Source organism: Vipera berus, assembly GCF_964194415.1.
Source record: "Vipera berus genome assembly, chromosome: 15".
NCBI lineage: Eukaryota > Metazoa > Chordata > Lepidosauria > Squamata > Viperidae > Vipera > Vipera berus.
In genome coordinates, this window is record NC_138218.1 from 11,226,479 (window position 1) to 11,247,674 (window position 21,196).

General features: G+C 46.4%; 1 protein-coding gene across 2 annotated transcripts; it reads right to left on the reverse strand.

Moving 5' to 3' along the window:
- Positions 1-360: 360 nt before the first annotated feature.
- On the reverse strand, positions 361-19,992 carry NCS1 (neuronal calcium sensor 1). Of its 2 annotated transcripts, none has more exons than XM_081339439.1 (10): positions 19,846-19,992; positions 18,065-18,150; positions 15,232-15,356; positions 4,833-4,857; positions 4,396-4,534; positions 3,975-4,053; positions 3,446-3,534; positions 2,920-2,997; positions 1,834-1,950; positions 361-1,418 (listed from the first exon to the last, which is right to left on the reverse strand). In XM_081339439.1, exons 3-9 carry the CDS (start codon positions 15,293-15,295, stop codon positions 1,852-1,854), a joined length of 573 nt encoding a protein of 190 aa, XP_081195565.1. In that variant the 5' UTR covers positions 15,296-15,356; positions 18,065-18,150; positions 19,846-19,992; the 3' UTR covers positions 361-1,418; positions 1,834-1,851. The 2 variants fall into 2 exon arrangements, with proteins under 2 accessions (XP_081195565.1, XP_081195566.1); XM_081339440.1 differs by having other exon boundaries at positions 19,868-19,971.
- Between the last annotated feature and the right edge of the window lie 1,204 nt (positions 19,993-21,196).

Sequence of the window (21,196 nt, forward strand, 5' to 3'; positions counted from 1 at the left end):
AATATGGAAAGAAGCACGGCAGAATGGAATAACAAGCCACATTTAGTTATATTTTTCTGTTTTGAGTTTAACTTTGCTGTTGCAGTCTGATCAAGCCTGCATGTTCTATCAATTTCTAATCAAAATTGATCATATCAACCTCCTCATCTGTGTCCGTGGCTGTAGCATAAACTTGAACGATCCAGGTTAAAGGGTTGTCCGTGAAGTCTTAATTTCATTGCGTTATTTTTCATATTGACCCTAATGTAAGGTAGTCCATTTAAAACAAACAAAAAAGATTTCTGTTTTGCACAGCTGTTCAAAAAAAGTAAAAGAAATAAGAAATAAGGCTCCTTTTTCCTTTTTTTTTAATATGCAGGCGTGGAAGTTTGTGAGATCGGAGATCTGAGCATTAAAGCTCTTTCAAGCAAGGTGAGGATGCATGACCTCCCAACCCTAAACCCCCCCACACACACACCAAAAGTGAAGCATCACAGAACAATTGTGATGGACAAAATGACGACAACAAAAAATAAAGACAAAGAGACAAAAAAAGGGGGGGGGTTCCGGAATTTACCCCCTCCAACTTCAGCCAGGCTGCAGTGTGCGTGATTACAGATTCAGGGCAAAAAAAAAGAAATGTTTTTTTTTTCTTTTTGGCTTAAATTTCTCCTGCGAAGGAAAAAACAAAAGACCCCTGCCGCCACCCCCCTTTTTGGTGTTTGATCCTTCGGTGACAACCCAGTAGGAAAGAGTCAAATAAATAGGTGGCGGTCGCAAAGAGAAACACCGCAAGTTTGTCTCACACACACACACACACACACACACACAGAGGCAAATCATATCCAAAGGAGGGGTGAGGCAGTCCGTGTGTCGCTCCAAACGTAAAAAGGGTCTTTGTACATGCAGACCTGCCCCCACCCCCACCCGGAGCCATGCAAAATCCAGATGATATGGAGAAAATGAGTTTTCAAACTGATTTTGATCCTTATTTTTTTTTTTTTTTTGCTTAAGCCCTTGACCCTCCCCCCTGTACTTCCCCCTCCCTACTTTTCCCATCCGATCTAACAGCGGCCTCTCGGACTCTTCAATCCCGCTGCCACCGCCCCCCAGGGAAGAAATAGGAAATCTCAAGTTCATTCCAAACAAAACACAAAGGGGGGGGAGGGAAATGTGCGCGAACCGCCTCCATCCGATGAATGATTCCCACCCCTCGCTCGCCCTTCTCCGTCTGTCTCTCTTTTAAAAGGATGATAATCAAAGCAGCCGATGGGCCAATGGTGGCGATTCCAAGCAGGAGATTGTGGAGGCTGAGGTCGAACTTGGAACGGGCCCCTTGCTCGCGAGTAACAGAAGAGTAACCTCCGGCGAGGGTCTTGTTGTGGGGGTGGTGGGGGTGGGCAGCTTGATGTCACTGGAAGAAGGTCTTCTCCAAATGCCTGGAAAAGAGAAGGCAGAAAAGGAAGGGCTGATTAAAAGCCGGAAGCTCCTTCGATTTGATGGACCTTGCTATTTTGTATATTGATATCATTCATATTCCTCCCTTTGGTATCTTTTTAGGAATGAATTATTTAGTCTTTTACTCGCCTGGTTTGAGACAGCGGCCATAAAAATAGATGGAAGGAAGGAAGGAAGAAAGGAAGGAAGGAAGGAAGGAAGGAAGGAAGGAAGGAAGGAAGTCACATAAATGAGATGGTAGTCAAGTCAAGTCAAATCAGTAAAAACGATTGTGCATCTAAGCCTCGTGAGGAGTTTTTGAAGGGGGGGGGTCATTTTTCTTATTTAAACGGGACGTTGAGAGGCTGAAGCAAGGAGGTCTCCATCATCTCCTGCCCTGGAAACGCAGATGCTCACCAAAGCACAGCTTGTGGGCTATACCAGCCCATCATACAGGGAGAGGGCCTGGACGATGGAAGGGTCGGCTTTGGAGCCCTCCTGGAACTCCTGCAACGTTAGTTTCCCGTCGGCATTCTGGAAGAAAAGGAGAATCAGATGTAAGGGAAGGCAGGGGGCTCTCGGAGAAGGTCCTAAGAGGTCATCTAGTCCATACCCCCCCTTCTTGGTGCTGAATTAATGAGGTAGCTCATAGATCAGTTCATGAGAGCAGTGAACGGGGACTCAAAAAAACAGTCAATACACAGGATTAAATCTCCTGTATGTGTTAATATTATTATTATTATATTTCTCTCTCTCTCTCTCTTCATCTGTCTATCTGTCTGTCTGTCTATCAACTATCTATGCCTATTATTTATCTATTATCTATCATCTATCCATCCATCCATCCTATCATCTATCTATCTATCTATCTATCTATCTATCTATCTATCTATCTATCCCTATTATTTATCATCTATCCATCCATCCTATTATCTATCTATCTATCATCTATCCATCCATTCTATCTATCTATTATCTATATATCATCTATCCATCCTATCTATCTATCTATCTATCTATCTATCTATCTATCTATCATCTATCTATCCATCCATCCTATCTATCTATTATCTATCTATCATCTATCCATCCTGTCTATCTGTCTATCTGTCTATCTGTCTATCTGTCTATCTGTCTATCTATCTATCTATCTATCTATCTATCTATCTATCTATCTATCCACACATACATACACACACAGACAGACAGACATGTTTGGTCAACTCAAGGCAGCAAACATACTTAATATATCCCTGCATCCTAGTTTCCAACCACCAACTGTGAGGTGGGTCAGGTGGTGAATGAGCGTCTGGCCCAAAATCACCCAGCCAGGTTTCCTGCCAAAGGGAGGACTGGAACTCACAGCCTCCTGCCTTCTAGCTCAGCACCTGAATACTTTTCAACCTTGGAAACTTAAGGCTGTCTTAAGAATGTGGATCCGAACGAAGCAAAACGGCCACCTCCTGCTGGTAGCCAAGCAAGATGGAGGAGAAGAAGACTCACTTTGTCCATCATGGCAAAGATCCTGTCCACCCTCTTCTCCGGGGTGTTCTCCTCTTCTGGCAGCTCCACCGTGTTACCCTGGCCAAAGAAAGTGAGGATGAAGCAGCCCTGAGACACACACAACCCCCTCGATGCGATTCCGTGAACTCTGGTGGACTCAACAAACTCGAGGGAGATACTCGAGCCAACTGACCAACGGAAACTAGATCGGGGTGCAGTTGGCCTGGCCTGTAGCTGAAGAAGCTAATTTGGGGTTCAGTACGTTACAGAAACTCAACTTCATTGTCTGGGGGACTTTCTTCCCCAAGATGCAAGGTGGGCCTCCGTTGCCCGCCTTTCTTCTCAAGACCCCATGGAAGTCTGCCCCCACTGCAGGCAAGTCCTTGACTTGCAACCGTTTAGTGACTGTTAGAAGTTATGACCGTTGCACACAGAAATCCTGGCCATCTGAACGGCAGGACAGAACCGGCCACTTCCCGCCAGTGCGTCTCATTCCAGAGGTAACAAACCCTTGTCATATACTCACCACCATCTGGTAAATAGCATCTACAATGTCCAGCATCTCGGTTCTTGTGATGTAGCCATCATTATCCAGGTCATACAGTTTAAAGGCCCCTGAAAAGCAGCGGGGGGGGGGGGGAGAGGGGGGGGAGAAAGAAAGCAACTGGCTGCAGTTTGCAAGGAAAGACCTCCGGAAAGGCCTGTTAAGGCTCAGCCAAAATATCTCCCACCATTTCCGAGATATGCGGAATATTATTTATTTATTTATTATTTGGATTTATATACCGCCCCTCTCCCGAAGGACTCGGGGCGGTGTACAGGGCGATTAAAAGACTATATACAACACATAACATACAAAAATCAAAATAAATTAAACCAAGTAGCCCTAATAGAGAATAACAGAGTCGGAAGGCACCTTAGAGGTCTTCTAGTCCAACCCCCCCCACCCCCCCGCTCAGGCAGGAGATCCTATATCATGCCGGGCAAATGGTTGTCCAATCAGGATACAAGGAAATAAATTGTCATGGAAGAACGTAAGGGATTGGATGGCTTACACCGCAGTTTCTCATCCAGAGTTCCCCGGGAGGTGACTGAAAGAGCCTGGATAAATTCGGAAAACTCGATTCTTCCATCCTGAGAAAAAAAGGGAAATGCTGACATTTAGAGAAAGCTGTTTAAAGTGCCACTGCAGATAGTCCTCTATTTATGGCTGTTCGCTTAGGGACTGTTGGGATGGCACAGAAACAAGTAACTCAGTCCTTGCAGTTACGACCATCACAGGGAGGAAGGAAGGAAGGAAGGAAGGAAGGAAGGAAGGAAGGAAGGAAGGAAGGGAGGGAGGGAGGGAGGGAGGGAGGGAGGGAAGGAAGGAAGGAAGGAAGGAAGGAAGGAAGGAAGGAAGGAGGGAGGGAAGAAAGGAAGGAAGGAAGGAAGGAAGGAAGGAAGGAAGGAAGGAAGGAAGGAAGGAAAACTCACTTTGTTTTCGTCAAAAACATTAAAAACAAACGTTGCAAACTTGGTTGGGTCACCAAACGGGAAAAATTGCTTGTAGATTTTCTGAAATCCGGCTGCGTCCAACTGTCCACTCGGGCAGTCCTTAATGAAGCCTTTATACCTGCAACCAGAGACGTGAATGGACCAATGTTTCTACAAGGTGACCGAGCTGGCTGCTTTCCAAGTCGGGGTCCAGAAAGGCAAGAATGTCTTGAGCCCCCCTCTCACCCCATGTCCGAACAACCAACATTTCCCTAATTCAGTAAAGTCAGTTGAAAGTAAGACTTTCAGTAGACCCAGTCCTCGATTTATAGCAATCTGCTTAGTGACCGTTCGACATTACAACGGCACGGAAAGAAAGTCTTTACTCTTTGGTCCAATAATTCTCCTTGGAATCTGAAATAACATGGGGCACTCACCATTGCTGGACTTCCTTCTCCGTGACTGAAAAAGAGAAAAAGAAGAAGTATTTATGGAGGACTTCGTACATTCATGCACTTCAGTTCAGTTTTCAAAAGCCCTCAACTCTTAACTTATTCACACATTTAGGGAGAGACGTAACTGCTCTCCACTGGAACGCTTCTTCACCCAATTAGCAAAGATCGTCTGCGAAGAGAAGAATCTTCCATCCTTGGCGCCGTCAATTACTAATAAACCTAGTCGCAAAATGGGGCAGAAATTCCTTCACAACTTTCTCGCTTAGCAATGGAAGTTTTGGGCTCGACTCTGGTCGTAATTCAAGGACTACCTTCAAAAGGTGTCACACTGCACTGCCCCCCCCACCCCCGGTCTTGCTGTCAATCAGATCGCCAAAGCAACCGCAGGGTGTTCCAGACGTCTGAATCGATCTGGGGTGATTTCGCAAATGGCTACGGCTCTTTGATAACTGATCTTTCGAGAACGCGAATTGAATTAAAGGAATCGATCCCAAGCTGCTAGAAGAAAGAAAATGGAAGCATTTTAAAAAAGAGAGAGAGAGAGAGAGAGAGACTTTGCAGGCTTCTGCTTCTGTTTTAGAGAGCTCACAACGTTTTAAAAGCGTTCACTGCTTGCAGTCTTGTTCTAAGCCAGCTTTGCCCGGCAGCGCAAACTAACTGTGTTCAACCCTCAAACCGATTTTTTAAATCCAAGGTCAGCAAGGCAGGCTCTGAAAAACTGGGCAAACTTAGTATTTTGGGGAGAGAGGTATGGACTGGGAAGGGCTACAGATAGTCCTCGATTTACGAGAACTGGGAGCAGAATTTCCATTGCTTAAGCAACACGGTTGTTAAATGAGTTGCATTCAATTTTATTATCTTTTTTTTTTTTGGCTACAGTTAAGCAAATCACTTCAGTTGTTCCGTGGCGCATGTGGTTGTTAAGCAAGTGGACTTTTCATGTTGGAAGCTGGTTGAGAAGGTCGCAAATGGTGATAAACTTGAACCCGGCACCCTGCAACCATTGTAAATATGTACAGGTTGTCAAGCACCCAAATTTTGATCACATGACTGTAGGGATGTTGCAACAGGCTGGTTGTGATTCACTTTTTTTTCAGTGCCATTCAGTGCCAAATGGTCACTAAACAAATTGTGGTAAGTCGACAACTATCTGCGTTGAAAAGATATATTATGTTGTAGCTTCAACTGCAAACCTTGTCAGCTTAGCCCAGTCTCAATCTTATTCCGCTTCAGTGAAATGAGTTGATCGGGATTTTGAAACTTAAGTAAGTTTATCAAAATGGGACTTGGTGCTTGGAAAAAATCTGGCTCTTTTCCGTAGCTGAGGCAGCAGCCCCCAAATACCACATGGCGATGGCTGGTGTGCCAAGATTTTGCTGCAAAGCTCAAAAAGGAACAGCTAATTATCGATGCAGGACTTTGGCAAGATGCCAAATGTACATGCTTTTTCTGAATTTCAAAAAAACTGCGGCACACTAAACAGCAATTCTCTCTGTCTGTCCCTCTGTCTGTCTGTCTGTCTCTCTCTCTGCCCTAAATCAAGGGGCAATATTTTAAGCTTTCCAGTCAAACATTACCAGCCTGGGAACTAAATATTTAGCCATTGATCCACTCTGGCCCAAACACCTCTGAGGCAATTGCATTTGTGCCTTTCTCAAAATATCAAAGCAAAATTTGCAAGCAAATGAGGCCAGCTGCAAATTTATAATTCAGAGGGCTAATGAACACTGCAGCCTTGTCATTTCCAGATGCATTTTCCAATTATATTCAGATTTCCCCTCGGCTTTGCTCTAATGGTTTACCGCTTAAAATTTCCAACTGTTCCGGTTAAACATTAAAAAGGCCAACGGTGAGAAATGAGAAACAAATCATCCATTCCAGCAGCAGATTTTTAACTCCTGTGAGGTTTTGGTGCTTCCTAAGAGGGAACAAAAAAAATTCTACTACATACGGGTAGTCCTTGACTTAGGATGACAATTAAGACCAGCTTACATTTTGCCATGATACCTTGAACACCGTCAAACGTCCACGTCTGCCTATACCAGGTCCTCAGGGAGGACTTGATAGATGGACAAAAATGTCCCAAATATGCTTTTTCAAGAGCAACTGGACTTTGTTGTTTTTTGTTTGAAGATGTTTCGCTTCTTACCCAAGAAGCTTCTTCAGCTCCTTCAGAATGGAAGGATTTATACTCCTTGCAGACGGCTGGTCATTTCAGAGAGCCACTGAAGCCACTTGGAGGTTTATCTGTGTCCTCAGTGTAAATCCTTCCATTCCCCCCATCCAGTCAGAGCTGAAGAAGAACCCCAGGGGTTCTTTGGCAGCAGCAGCCGAGGAGAAAGAGATGTGACATAACACAGTAATAAGCGATCTCCTCCACCACTTCCCACAGTAAAAGGAATGAAAGAAAAACTGAAAGACTGCAGTGGAGATGGTGTCACAAACAGCCAAAATGCAAGTTCATCTCCTGTCAGTAAAAAGTCTTTCCACCTTGCTGAATCCTGGAAAAACTGTTCAAAAGAAGTAAGAAACACTCTGTCCGATGCCTTGGAGGGATCAAATGGTCTAACTTGACAAGAATTCAGCGGCTGGAATTCTTATAACCCTCCCACATTCATCTCCCTAATTCTATTTACAGAAGAGTCTGACGATCTCATTTGAAATAATTAATTTTGCCAACCTGCCTAATGAGCTGTTCTCGAGCACCTTGAGGCTTAAGGTCAAAAATTAAAAGGGAACAAAAATCTTTTGAGGATTCGCAAGACAGATTTCAACAAATCTATTTTTCTTCTGCTTCTCCCGGCATGCAGAAATATGCTGAATGTACACAAACTCCAGCAAGTCAAGGCTGGTTAGCTTCAATGTGGTTCCCTTTTTGCCAGTGAGTGTGTATCTGAAAACCAGCCAATTGATTTAGCTTAAGATTTTGTGCATCAAGAGATTCCCCCAAATAGTTTCATTGATAATCAGCTTATTGCTGAGAATTAATTTTAGCATGTCCAACTAATTAACAGAAGGTACATATGTATTCAACTGTACTAAACATGTATAACTTGCTGAGTAAACAGAGAATAAGTTTGTGTTACTGGCTCAGCTGACAAGGTTTTTGGCTCGCGAAAACTTGCATGAGTCAGGGATAAGAAACTTCGATTTTAAGTTTATAGCTCTCTCTCAGAAAAACAATTTCTCTCCCTTGCCATCCTGTAAAGATTTGGTTCCTAAATCTGCAACTTCTAGTTGCCACTTGTCTTGCAAAAGGCTCTCGGGCAAATTGCTAATTGCAATTAAGATGTCTTCAGAGGCAATTAAATATATTTAATGGAGGTGGTTGATGGTAGCTTTCAGAGAACGGAATTGACAGAAGAGAATCAACCCGAATGAACAGAAGACGTCCAAAAGGTGGTGAAACAGTCCATCTCTGATCGGGATGGGGGATCTGAACTTCCAAAATGGTGGAGAAAACTTAGAAGCCCCTTAATAGGAGGACCAAAACTGACAGATACTGAAAGTTTTAGATCTACAGAGTTATTGGTTGTCCACCCAACAAATTCAGTCAACTGATTTAAAGGATCGACAACTTTCTGATCTCTGGTGGAAAAACAGCCTGGAAAGGTCCCTTCTACAAGTCACACTTTGGCATCCATCCGCTTCCATTAAAGTTCTCCAGATGTTCCAAAAAAACCTTCTTTTCCAACTCTACCCCACCATGGTTTAAATCTTGGACTTTTTATATGTCAGACAGTCTCACTATCAATGCTGTTCTCCACCCAAACTTAATTTTCTGCTCAAGAAACTCATCTCCAGGTTGGACAGGCCTAGAAGAGGACGTGGTGAGGCTCCTCAGATAAAATGAGTTAGGCAATCTTTAAAGTCTAGCAGTACATAAGGGACAATTATTTTGCGCAACACACACAGCTGCAGAAAGATGGGCTAGCTAACCCAACACACTAGACTCCCATAAGACGCCAAGCCAGAAACACTATCCCAGCATCGCTTGCCGTGTGAATGAACCCCTGTACAGATTCGTTGTGTGAACACACCCAGAGGTGATGCCAAGTCAATCCATAGGGAGCGAACTGTTATTAGTACAGTAAAGGAAGATTTCTTAGAAAATTGGAAAGCAGAGTTTACCGATTGCGCGAGTTCACAGCCATAACCGTCATTTGGCATAATCTCCGAATTCTGAATTATGCAGCTGCCTTGGCAAATGGAACATTGTCCCAGAAGTTATAAAAATAGCAAGGAGATTGAATAAAAGCTATAATTTATCGCTAATATCTTGCAGAACACAGTCAGGAAATAAACTTGGAGCGGTTACAAAAAAAATCTCTCTTTTTTTTCCTGAAGCCAGGGCTAAACTGATGCCCTGGCTGGGGTGGGGGGGTGGAGGGGAATGTTTCACCCTCCCGGTTTTGAATCAGTTCTGGGGGTACTTTTTGATGTCGTTTAGATGAAATTTAAGAGGCAAATGTTGCCTTTGACCACCGCCAGCCCCAGATGGAAAAAATCAGCCAATACGCTTATTTTGGAAAGGGGGTTAAATGGTCGCGGTTACTTACATCTCAGCAAGGCTGCCAGGATTGGTTTGCTCCAAAGTCCAGGTAGTCCTCGCTTTACGACCACAACTGAACCCCAAATTTCCACTACTAAGCGAGACAGTTCTTAAGTGAGTTTGGCCCCCATTTTACCACCTTGCCTGCCACGGCTGTTAAGCAAACCGTTGCAGCTGTTGAGTCACATGGTCGTTAAACGAATCTGGCTTGCCCCCCCCATTGACTTGGCTTGGCAGGTCGCAAAAGGGGATGCTGCGACCGTCGTAAATATGGGACGGTTGCCCAAGGGCCTGAATTTTGATCGTGTGACCCTGGGGATGCTGCAACGGCCCTAAGGGTGAAAAACTATGATAGGTCATTTTTCCCGTGCCGTTGTAACTTTGAATAGTCACTAAACGAGCTGTTGTAAGTTGGGGACTGCCTGTGCTATAGAAGTTGCACACTCCGATGGAGCGGGAGGGTCCTCTGCTGCCACGGTCTGTGGGAAAGACCCTGGGTGAGGGCGCAAGGAGACGTTGCCAGGGAAGGGTTAGATAAGAGACATACAGAAGGGACCTTGGAGGTCTTCTAGTCCAACCCCCTAGCATCAGAGCCCATAGTCCAGTCTCAGCAGATGGTCTTTGGGAGATGTTTCTTCCCATTTCTGCCCTGATCGTCCTCGAGGAACTCAACAAAAGCCTGCTGGGTCCTTTTTGCCAACAATTCATATTTACAAGCTTTTATTATGGTTTTTTTTTCCTTGGCAATTCGAAGGAAAACAGCCAGCCGGCCCACACAAGTTTGCCGTGGCACGTAGCCAGGTTGAGACACCGAAACTGAACAGCTTTTCTGGAGGAAGAAAGCCGAGTTTTTCCCTTGCTCGTTTTTTCTGTAAGGCGAGGGGCAGAATAAAGCCATGGCTGGAAAGGAGAGGAGGAGACGCGCTCAGGGCTTCAAACCGAGGACCTGCAGGGACAGGAAAGTCAACTCCGACCTTGCTAGTCATCTTCCTTAGCTAGTCCTTGCTTTGTAACCATGCACTGAGTGAACTTCATTTCGAAGTTACGACAACACTAAGAAAAAGCTACTTAGGATTGATCCTGGCATTTATGGCCATTGCAGCATCAAGATCACGTGAAGTGTTAGCAGGGCTTTAGAGAGCCTTGGCAAGACCACATTTGGCACATGGCATCCAGTTTTGCTCACCATATTATAAAAAAGATGTTGAGACTCTGGAAAGAGGGCAGAGAAGAGCAACAAAGATGATCAGGGGACTGTGGGCTAAAGCCTGTGATGAACAGTTGGATATAACTAGCCTAACCAAGGGAAGGATCAGGAGGTGACACAATAGCAGCCTTCCAAAATTTGAGAGGCTGCCGCAAAGAAGAGAGGGTTCATTTGATCTGCAAAGCACCTGAAAGGCAGGACAAGAAGCAACGGATGGAAACTCACCAAGGACAGAAGCAACCTGGAATTAAGGAGAAATTTCATAACAGTGAGAACAGTTAATCAGTGGACTTTGCCACCAGAAGTTGTCGGTGCTCCATCACTGGACGCTTTGAAGAAGACTGGACAGCCACTTGTCTGAGATGGCATAGGGTCTCCTGCCTTGGGCAGGGGGTTAGACTAGAAGACCTTCAAGGTCCCTTCCAACTCTGTTAAATGGCTGCAGCATCCCAGGGGGAGGAGGAGGAGGCATAGATATATTCAGGACCAAAGACTAGCAAATTTCAAAAAACGTTCCACTCCCAAGAAGCCAAGACATTGAAACACAGGAGAGAAATCAGCAGGTTCGAAACTACAAAATTTCCAGAGCCACCTTGATCTAAAAAATGAGGCCGGGCCTTGTAAAACTGAGCTCCTGTTGTGCTACATGGAGTTTTATGGCTCTCTTTTATGGGCCTTGGTTTTATGACCGTTCTTATCATTGTTTTTTTTTCTTTTTCCTGAAGACGGATTTTATTATGCCCCACTCTGAGCTGTCTCCAAACCAGGAGTAATCGTATTTGCAATAAATATTCATCACCAAGGTGGCCGTGTGTGCAAACGAAGGAGACCCGGGTGCCAGCTTTCCTTCGGAAAACGTTACCGCCTCCCGGCTCATCCTGGCAGAAACTACGAAACTCCCGCGTCAATCAGGAAGTTGGGAGAAAGCTGTCCGATGCATTTCTTGGGTCAGTTTCCAAAAACCAATTCCGCAACCCAACATCTACAAAATACGGAGGAGAGTCCTGCAGGACAGCTGCTAAGTGAGTTTTGCCCCACTTTAGGACCTTCGTTGCCGAAATTGTTAATCGAATCACTGCGGTCGTTAAGTTGGCCACACAGTTATTAAGTGAATCTGCCTTCCTCCGTTGACTTCGCTCATCAGAAAGCCGCGAAAGGGGATCCTGGGACATTGCGACCGTCATAAAGAGGAGTCGGCTGCCAAGCACCCGACGTTTGATCACATGACCCTGGGGATGCTGCAAGGGTCGTAAGTGCGGAAAAAGGGTCATAAGTCACTTTTTCCTACGGTGTTGTAACTTCAAAGGATCACTAAACAAAAGGTTGTATTTTTTTAGTGTGGAGGGAAGAAGGAAGAGAAGGAGGAGAAGAAGAACTATTATTATCTTTCTATTACTCTAACCTGTGTGTAATTCAGGTGATAAGGAAAGGAAAGGAACGGAAAAGGAAGGGAAAGAAAAGAAAAGAAAAGAAAAGAAAAGAAAAGAAAAGAAAAGAAAAGAAAAGAAAAGAAAAGAAAAGAAAAGAAAAGAAAAGAAAAGAAAAGAAAAGAAAAGAAAAGGAGAGGGGAGGGGAGGGGAGGGGAGGGGAGGGAAGGAGAAAAACATTGACTTCCGTCTCCTTTTGGCACAGTAGAATAAGGTAGTAACATAAAATCTCTACTTTTTACTTTTATATAATAATATTTATATTAGCCATTTCGAGGTTTGCTCTCTCTCCCTTCTAGCACTGATGATGGTAGTTAGTTGGGCAATGAAATGTCTGCCAAAAATAAAAATAAAATCCAAGCTCAGAGAGCGCCAGGGAGGCTTCTGATCCTCGCCCTTTGACTGAGAAACAATGCTCGATAAATCAAAAGTCAGGCTCCAGTTCCTACGATCCTCATTTATAAAAACTTTTCAGCCACAAAGCAATTTCCTGCCCAGGAAATATTGGCTAGATCTGATATCAGCTGGTTAGCAGCTAAACTGCCCAGGTAGTAAACACAGCCCAGTGGGCCAAAGCAACGTTTTAAATAACTCACCAGCAGGATGGATGACTTCAAATGTGGTTTTCTTTTAGCTGTTTTTAAAATTGTCCACGTTAGCAACGCATTTGGCTTCCCATTTCTCATTTCTGGAAGGACATCACAGGCTGCCTCTTTCAGGTTGTCGCTTTCGCAAATATGTCAAATTCAGCTTGCCAAATTAAAAATTCTTATTTTTTTAAAGCCCCTATTAAAAACATTTGCTCCTTATTTCTCACAATTTTGCCTAATACTGAGAGCTAATCGCTTGTGCATTATTTTCAAGACCGTGCATATTTCAGATTCCCCAAAATTACAGGTAGCCCTCGACTTACTACAAAGATAAAAATTGGATAACTTTCCATTCTAATAGGAAGGAGGCCAGCCCTTCCCCATCTCAAACCCCTTCAACATTGGGATTCAGTTCACTTCTCCAGCTTAAGTGATCCCAACAATCACTCAAATAGGAGCCAGGAGTGTGCTGCAGCGGCCAAAAATACCAACACAGTCCTAGGATGCATCAACAGAGGGATAGAATCAAGATCACACAAATTGTTAGTACCGCTTTATAAGGCCTTAGTAAGACCATTCTGCATCCAGTTTTGGTCACCACAATGTAAAAAAGATGTTGAGACTCTAGAAAGAGTGAAGGGAAGAGCAAGAAGGACGATTGGAGGGTTGGGGGCTAAAACATACAAAGAAGTGGTTTTGAATGAGACGTCGCTTAGGTAGAGGAAGTCCATTATGCTGATGTCTGAAGCTGTCCCTCTGAAAAGCAGGCCTCTGCTCACCTGATTTGGGGAAATTAAGTATGTTTGGATAAACTGTCCTACAAAGGAGAACAATATGATAAATGTTTGGTTTTTTACAGCCAAGGGTTCGGCTGTCCCGGGGAGAGGTGATGTGAAAAAACGATACTCTTGGTTTCTGAAGCCTCACAAAATGATCAAGCCAGTGGAAATAAATAGTCACCACCGTGAGAACTAGAAACTTCTTCCTTTCTTTAAAATGAACTGTGCAGAGAAAGGTTGGCATGTGACTTTTTAAAAAAAAACAACTGACGTTCCTATAAAGCCAAATGGCTCCAGGTCACTCGAGCAAGTGAGCCAAACACCAAACCAGACCCAAAGAAAACACAGTTCAGTTCTCATCACAGACCCTGGTTAAGTGATCCCTGCATGAAGGAGAGCAAAGCCGTGAAACCAGCCAGAAACTCTGCCATCTAATACCCAAAATTCACGTCTCCCAGTCAAGGTGGACTTTAATGCTGCAACACCCATCCAAGTTGGCCAAGCCATTTTGTACTTTTGTAGATGCAATGGGGGGTGGGGGGTGGGAGGGAGCTGCTCGGGGGGGGGGAGCCACACTTGCTGACCAAATGGAGGGCCCTGACTGCAACCCCCCCCCAGTGTTCGGGGAAGGAAAAGACAATAAAGAGGAAGAAAAAAATATTCAAGAGAGAAGTGAGAAAAACAAAACGGAATTCTTTGACTGGATTTTGCATCGAGTTGTTTGTGAAAATAATAAAGGGCGGGATATCGATGGAATAAATACGTGGGATGCGTTTTGGATGCCCCTCCCCCCCTTCTGTTTCTCCCTCTTCCACTCCCCCTAGCCAGATTCTGGACAGCTCCCCACCCCACCCCCGTTTTCAAATTGCAAATAGCATTTAAAGCTGGGAAGATGGGAAGAAGTCCAGGCGATCCCAGGGCTGAAAATGCCTAAGAATTAAATGCAGCCATCACCGCCTTCACCCCCACCCCACGTCTGGTCCTGCTCTATTCTCTCTTCCTCCTTTCCTATCCCTCCTTTCCTATCCTTTCTCCTCCTCTCCTCCTCCTCCTCTTTCCCCCTCTTCCTTCTCCTGCTCTTCCTCTGTTCCTTCTCCCCTCCTTCTCCTTACACCTCTCCCCATCTTTCTCCTTCTCCTTCTCCTCTTCCTTCCCCGGCATGTGCCTGCCTGCCGGGCTCCTTTCCAGCTCTGGCCAGCCCCCCCCCCCGCCCACCCCAGGAGAAGCCAAAGGGGGTGCCAGATTCTCGGGGCGAGAAGCTGCATGAATCACTGGGAAAGAGAGAGAGAGAGAGAAGCCCCCGCCTCCTTCTTCCTTCTCTTCCTGCAGCCCTGACAATAATAACACCCCCTCCCCCCCATAAAGCAATGCAGCACATTGCACCATGGAACGAAAGCAGCACCCCTCCCTGGCTGCTCCTTTGCCGGCTCGGCCCTGGGCTGGCTAGAGCCAAATTGTTCCTAGGTGCAGCACAACACAACGCGCGCGCGCACACACACACACAGACACACACTCAGAGCATCTTCATCCCCACCCCCACCCCAGAAAAGAGAGGAACGAATGGGGGTCTCTTGAGCCCAGAGGTCTCCTGGAGGTCTAGGAAAGTGCAAAATGGAAAGGCTTGGTGGGGAGAGGAGAGGAGATGGGGAAGGAAGGAAGGAAGATAGGAAGGAAGGAAGGAAGGAAGGAAGGAAGGAAGGAAGGAAGGAAGGAAGGAAGGAAGGGAGGAAGGGAGGGAGGGAAAGAGAAAAAAAGAAAAGGAAGGATGGGCATGGGAATAAGGAGGAGGAATGGGAGAAAAGAAGGCAAAAGAAAGAGAGACTTACAGTAGGTTTTCCTAGTTAGCTCCTCCACAACGTCAGGCTTCAGTTTGCTGTTCGACTTGCCCATGGTGGCGAACGGCTCTTCCAGGCTCAGCAAGGCATCGGTTGGGCCCGACGGCTCTCCGGGGCTGGTGGAAGACTCATATAGGAAGCTGGCGGGGAGGGGGGCAAAGTCCAGGGGGAGAGGGACCCACTCGGCCTTCCTGCCTGCCTGCCTGCCTGCGAGATCCCCACAAGCCGCAGGAGAGAAGGCAGCTGGCAGCAGCCGAGAAGAGGACGGGGGGGGGAGGGTTCCGCCGGGGGGGGGGGGGAGCCTTGTGGTGCAATCCAGGGGCTCCGAGAAGTCCTTCTTGGGGGGGTCTTCAAAGGAGCATCTGCAGATGATAAGCAGCCCTCAGCTCCATAAGGGACTGGAGGGGGGAGGGGCGGAAAGCTATCTGCAACCCCCCCAAAGGAAGAACAGGAGGAGGAGGAGGAAGGAGTCCAAAGAGAGAGGAGGACACCAACCCAGCAAGCTGAGAATGAATGGCTCGCTTTCTTTCTGCTTCCTTTCCCCCCTGCTTGTTTTTGCAAAGGAACCGAGCGGGGGGGGGGGAACCCGTCTCTCCGCTCTGCTTTCCCTTTCTCTCTCCTCCCCAGAGCCGTGCCAAGTGTTGCTGCGGTCGCCCCTGGTTACACACGCCCTCCTCTGCCTTCCCTGCCCTCCCCGGCTCCGCTCGCCGGCTGGCTGCTGCCTTGGGTTGCTGTAAGTCAGTCGAGGCGGCTGGGATCTTGCGCCAATAAGGAAGCCCAGGAGGGCGGATGGCTGGGCTGCCCGCCTGTCTTTTGTCTTCTCGGATGCCCCTCAAGGGGGGTGGTGGGGAAGGCAGGGAAGGGGAAAGAGCACAACGTGCTGGCATCAAGAGCCTTGCCCTCAAGATCAACCCTTTTGCAAAAGAAAGCCCTAACTGAGGGAGGGATCTCTGCAGCTCAGAGCCTTGGCGTTCCCTGGGCTTGCAGGTGTTGCATTACCCAACTAGGTGACATCTCCAGGATGCTCCCTCGTTCTGTAAAGTAGCTCTAAGCTTGATTGTTTCCCGGCAGATGTTTCGTGACCCAACTAAGTAACATCATCCGTGCTAGAAGCCAGTGGGGTTTACGGAGGAGGAGGAGGATTGTGGGGTCCTTGGTGCTTTCTGAGCTTGGCTGTTTCCTTGCAGACGTTTCATGACCCAACTAGGTACCATCCTCAGGGCTAGCGGGTGTGACTCGCTCCCTGTTTATAGACAGTAGCTCTGAGCTGGGTTCTTTTCTTGCAGACATTTCATGACCCACCTAGGCAGCAGCATCAGTGCTAGCACACGTAGCACTGAGGACGTTGCCTCGACGCAAGAAGCCAGCAGCCCTATCATTTCAATTTTCTTTTTCAAAAACGTTACTTTAGTTATTTGTTAAGAAAATTGATATGGCCGCCCAACTCACAGTGACTCCGGACAGATATCAGAAATATCCTTATGACTGTCCTCTTTCAGCTAATATTCAAAAATCAAAGGAAGGAAGGAAGGAAGGAAGGAAGGAAGGAAGGAAGGAAGGAAGGAAGGAAGGAAGGAAGGAAGGAAGGAAGGAAGGTCGGTTTAGGACAGAGGGTTGGACTGGAAGACCTCCAAGGTCCCTTACAGCCCTAGGATTCTATGATTTTGATGAATGAATGTTGTTTTGATTTAACCTACACCATCCTATGCTAACTTTTGTAGCAGTTAAAAAAATGTGACTCGGAAAAGCAAAAGCAAAATTGGATACTCAACCTGTAGTCCTTGACTTACAACCATTCCTAGTGACCGGTCACTAAATGAATGGTTCTAAGCCGAGGACTGCCGGTACTAAAATCTCAAATCAGGATGCGAAGGCCTATTGAAATCAGGACCTTGGACAGCTCCCCCATCAGCCTCGTTGATTTTCTCTTATTAAAACCACCCAAGGGTTTTGGCTCGGCCACAGAGCCCTTGTACATAAGCTGATCAGAGTACTAAAAAGCCCTCTGCCTATTTTGATAAATTTTGCCAGGCCAGGAATGATGGATGTAATGAAGAAATTCTGTCCTCCGAACAAGAAGACGCAAAGGTCAAGTCCTGTCCAAAGGGATTAAATTATCCTCGCTCTGCCCTGGCATGTCAGGTTCCATTCCAAAATTAGCAGGGTTGAGCCGTAGAGACTCCAGAAAAGACAGGAGACCAAATTTTGGTCAAGAGATTATGTAAGGAAGGGATGCCTAGAGAAACGAAAGGCTCCTCTTCAAAGGCTCTCCAATCCGCACCAGATTGTTCGAAAGAGTTGGCTTTTTAAATGCCAAGGAATAGAGTGTCAGCAAGATTTATCTGGAGGAAGTGCGAAGTTTCTGTACTTATTTAGGAGCAAGATGGCCTGGGAAATAGCAGAGTCTGTTCCTCCTTAGACTGTCTCTCCTCTTTTTCTTGGGGACTGAATGGAAGGAGGGAAGAGGAAGGCAGAGAAGCAGCAGGTGGCTGGAGAGATCCTTCCTTCCTTCCTTCCTTCCTTCCTTCCTTCCTTCTCTCTTCCCTCCCTTCTTCCCTCCCTTCCTTCTCTGTACCCTCCCTTCTCTCTCACCTTCCTTCCTTCCCATTCTTTCCTTCCTTCCCTCCTTTCCTTCCTCTCTCCCTCCCTTCTCTCTACCCTCCCTTCTCTCGCCTTCCTTTCTTTCCATCCATCCATCCTTCCTGATTCCTTCCTTCCTTCCTTCCTTCCTTCCTTCCTTCCTTCCTTCTTTTCTTCCCATCTCAACAATTTTACCTCTCATCTCTAATCCTCTTAAGAGGCTAACAAGAAAAAAAAATCATACCGATTTCCACTTGGTCTTTTGTCCAAGAAGTAGACAGCTCGATTTGTCTTTGTCAAGACTAGTCAAGGTCAGAGAGATGCTGCAGTCTGACAACACAAAACAGGAGTTTTACAGTATTATCATTAATATAATCACCCATCACTACTGCCATTACGTCTGAATCTCTAGGAATAGAATTTAGAATTTTGCCCTCTATCTAAGGGGCTGCCCCAAAGAAGAGGAGGGGGTCAGCCTATTCTCCAAAGCAGCCGAAGGCAGGACAAGAAGCAACGGATGGAAACTCATCAAGGAGAGAAGCAACCTGGAATTGAGGAGAAACTTCCTGACAGTCAGAACAACTAATCAGTGGAACGACTTGCCTCCAGAAGTTGTGGATGCTCCATCCTTGGAGGTTTTTGAGAAGAGACTGGACAGCTACTTATCTCAAAGGGTATAGGGTCTCCTGCCTTAGCAGGGTGTTGGACTAGAAGACCTCCAAGGTCCCTCCCAACTCTGTTATTCTGTACCCCACAAGCCGGAATTCCTTGGCCAACGGAGCCTGCAGCATGCCTCCTCTGCTGGTCCCAGTGGGGTAAGAATCTATAAATCAGGCCAGTGTTTTGATTTTTACCCTGGGGGGCAAAGATGGCAAGGGCCTGCCAATTATTTCTATATATTTTATAGAATTTTAATCTGAATTTTAATCACGTGACCATGGGGATGCTGCAAAGGTAATAATAATAATAATAATAATAATAATAATAATAATAATAATAATAATAATAATAATAATAATAATAATAATAATAATAATAATAATAATAATTTTATTTGTATACCGCCCTTCTCCCGAAGGACTCAGGGCGGTGAACAGGGCAAACATATAAAAAATACAAAAAAATATATAATTATAAATAAAATTATACCTGTGAAAACTAGGCATAAGTCACATTTTTTTCATGCCGTTTAACTTGGAATGGTCACTAAACGAACTGTTGTAAATCAAGGACTACCTGTATTCACCTTTGTCAACTTTGGTTCGTTCTGAAAACGCTAAGGAGGCCTTAGTTGGTTAATGCCCCAATTGGAGAAAATATTTAAAAAAAAAATAGAAGAAAACCTTTCCAAATTGTCTTTGTATTACTGACTAAACTTCAGAGGCAAATAGATTCATGAAATCAGGAGGGCTTGAAACCACCCGCCCGCCCGCCCACCCAATTGCAATTGAACCATGCCCAGTATTTCACGCGAGGACTTCACACAACCTCTGAACACGCGTCCATACGGCCAACGGACGCAAAGGCGATCCCTACCAAGCTTGCGCGGGAGAAACTGAACCCGAGGATGCGAAGGCAAGGCTGGGAGCCAAACGCGACACCCCCTCCCCTTTCTCGCAAACTAGCTTTTCCCAGCCCCCAGGCCCCCCACCCCAGAACTGAGATTACTTTATTCAAGCAGCCCCGGTTGAAACAAGCACCCAGCGCTCCTTCAGTCCCCTCCAGGGCGGGGGAGGAGGCTGAAAAGCCTGCCCTTCCCCCCTCCGCCCCCCCCCCCAAGCCACCTTCCCCATTTCCCGTTGATGCGCTTTTGCGCGTCATCCTCCTTGGCGAGGCGAGGCGAGGCGAAGGCGCGCCGCTCGGATGACGAAGGGAGGGGGAGCAGAGGCAGACAGCCTCATTTGGCAAAGGGGGGGGGGCAAAGGAGGCCACGTGGAGCTGGAGACCGGGAGGGGGGGGCACTAAAGAGCCCGGCCGCGCAGACTCCCCAAGGACAAGACATCCCCCCCCCCCACGCTCCCTTACCAAGCGCGCTTTGGCTACTCACCACCCGCGGGCGCCACTTGCAGAATCCGAGGCGGCGGGACCGGATCGCTTCGGGTTCTCGGGCAGCGGAGCCTGGACTGGGGGCGGCCGCTGGGAAGAAGGGAGGGAAGGAAGGAAGGAGGGAGGGAGGGATGGACGAGACCCGCCCTCGCCAGCTCTTTGGAAGGGGCGCTCGGGATCAGCTTGCTGCCAAATCTGCTTAGCCCGAGGCCGAGACTCTTCGGCCAAATAGGAAACCTGGTTGCCGCAGTGTTGGATTTAGTTTTAACACAGTTTTTATTATTGTATTATATTGGGCATAATTATTTCATTCTTTTTAACTCTTTTTAACTTTTGCATTTATATTTTGATACTTATTGCCCTGACTCCTTCGGGAGAAGGACGGTATAAAAATTAAATAAACAAATAAACAAACGTGGAGATTCTCGGGCACCCAGGTCAGGATTAGCCCCAGAGGTGCTTTTTCAAGAGGCAACTGGACTTTCTTTCTTTTTCCCCTGCAGACATTTCGCTTCTCAGGACCCAAGAAGCTTCTTGGATGAGAGAAACCGAAGAAGTCCGGTTGCCTCTTGAAAAAGCACCTTCCGGGCAACCGTTCCCCAGGTCGAGCCACTCCGAGGCGGAAGGCCTCTGGATTGCTGCAGCAGGGATGGGTTCCTCCCAGTTTGGGTTTCGGTTTTTGTAATTAATAGCCGGTCAAAATTTTCCCCGCTGGTTCTTCCCCATCAGAGGTGATTCAAGTATTAGGCTGGTCCCCCGCCTTGAGTTACTTAGAAAGGGAGATGAAATCCGTGAAATAAAAATTGCAGGAAAGAGCCCGCTTGGGAAGGCTGCAAAGGAGCGAAGGCTTTTTAAGCCGCTTTGATCTTAAATAACTCCCGCCGCCCTTGGAAGTTACGTCACTGAGCAGTGTGATTTACGAACGTTTTTCACACTTACGACCACCGTTGCCGCATCCCCGTGGTCACGTGATCAAAATTCAAATGCTCTGCAACTGGTTCACATTTAAGGCGGTTATGCAGGGTCACGCGATCCCCCTTTGCGACCTTATGACAAGCAAAATCGAGGGGGGAAGAAGCCAGGTTCGCTTAACAGCCGTGTGACTCGCTTAATAACTGCAGGGATTCACTTAACAAATGTGGCCGCAACATGGGGCAAAGTTCACTTAACAAATGCCTCACTTAGCAATATAAATGCTGGGCTCGACTGCGGTCATAAATTGAGGACTACCTGTATACAATTGTAAACAAACCACATGAGATTACGTAATATTTCCATTCTTTCGAATAACCCCAAATACTAGAAATAGTTCTTTCTGCCTAGGAAGAGA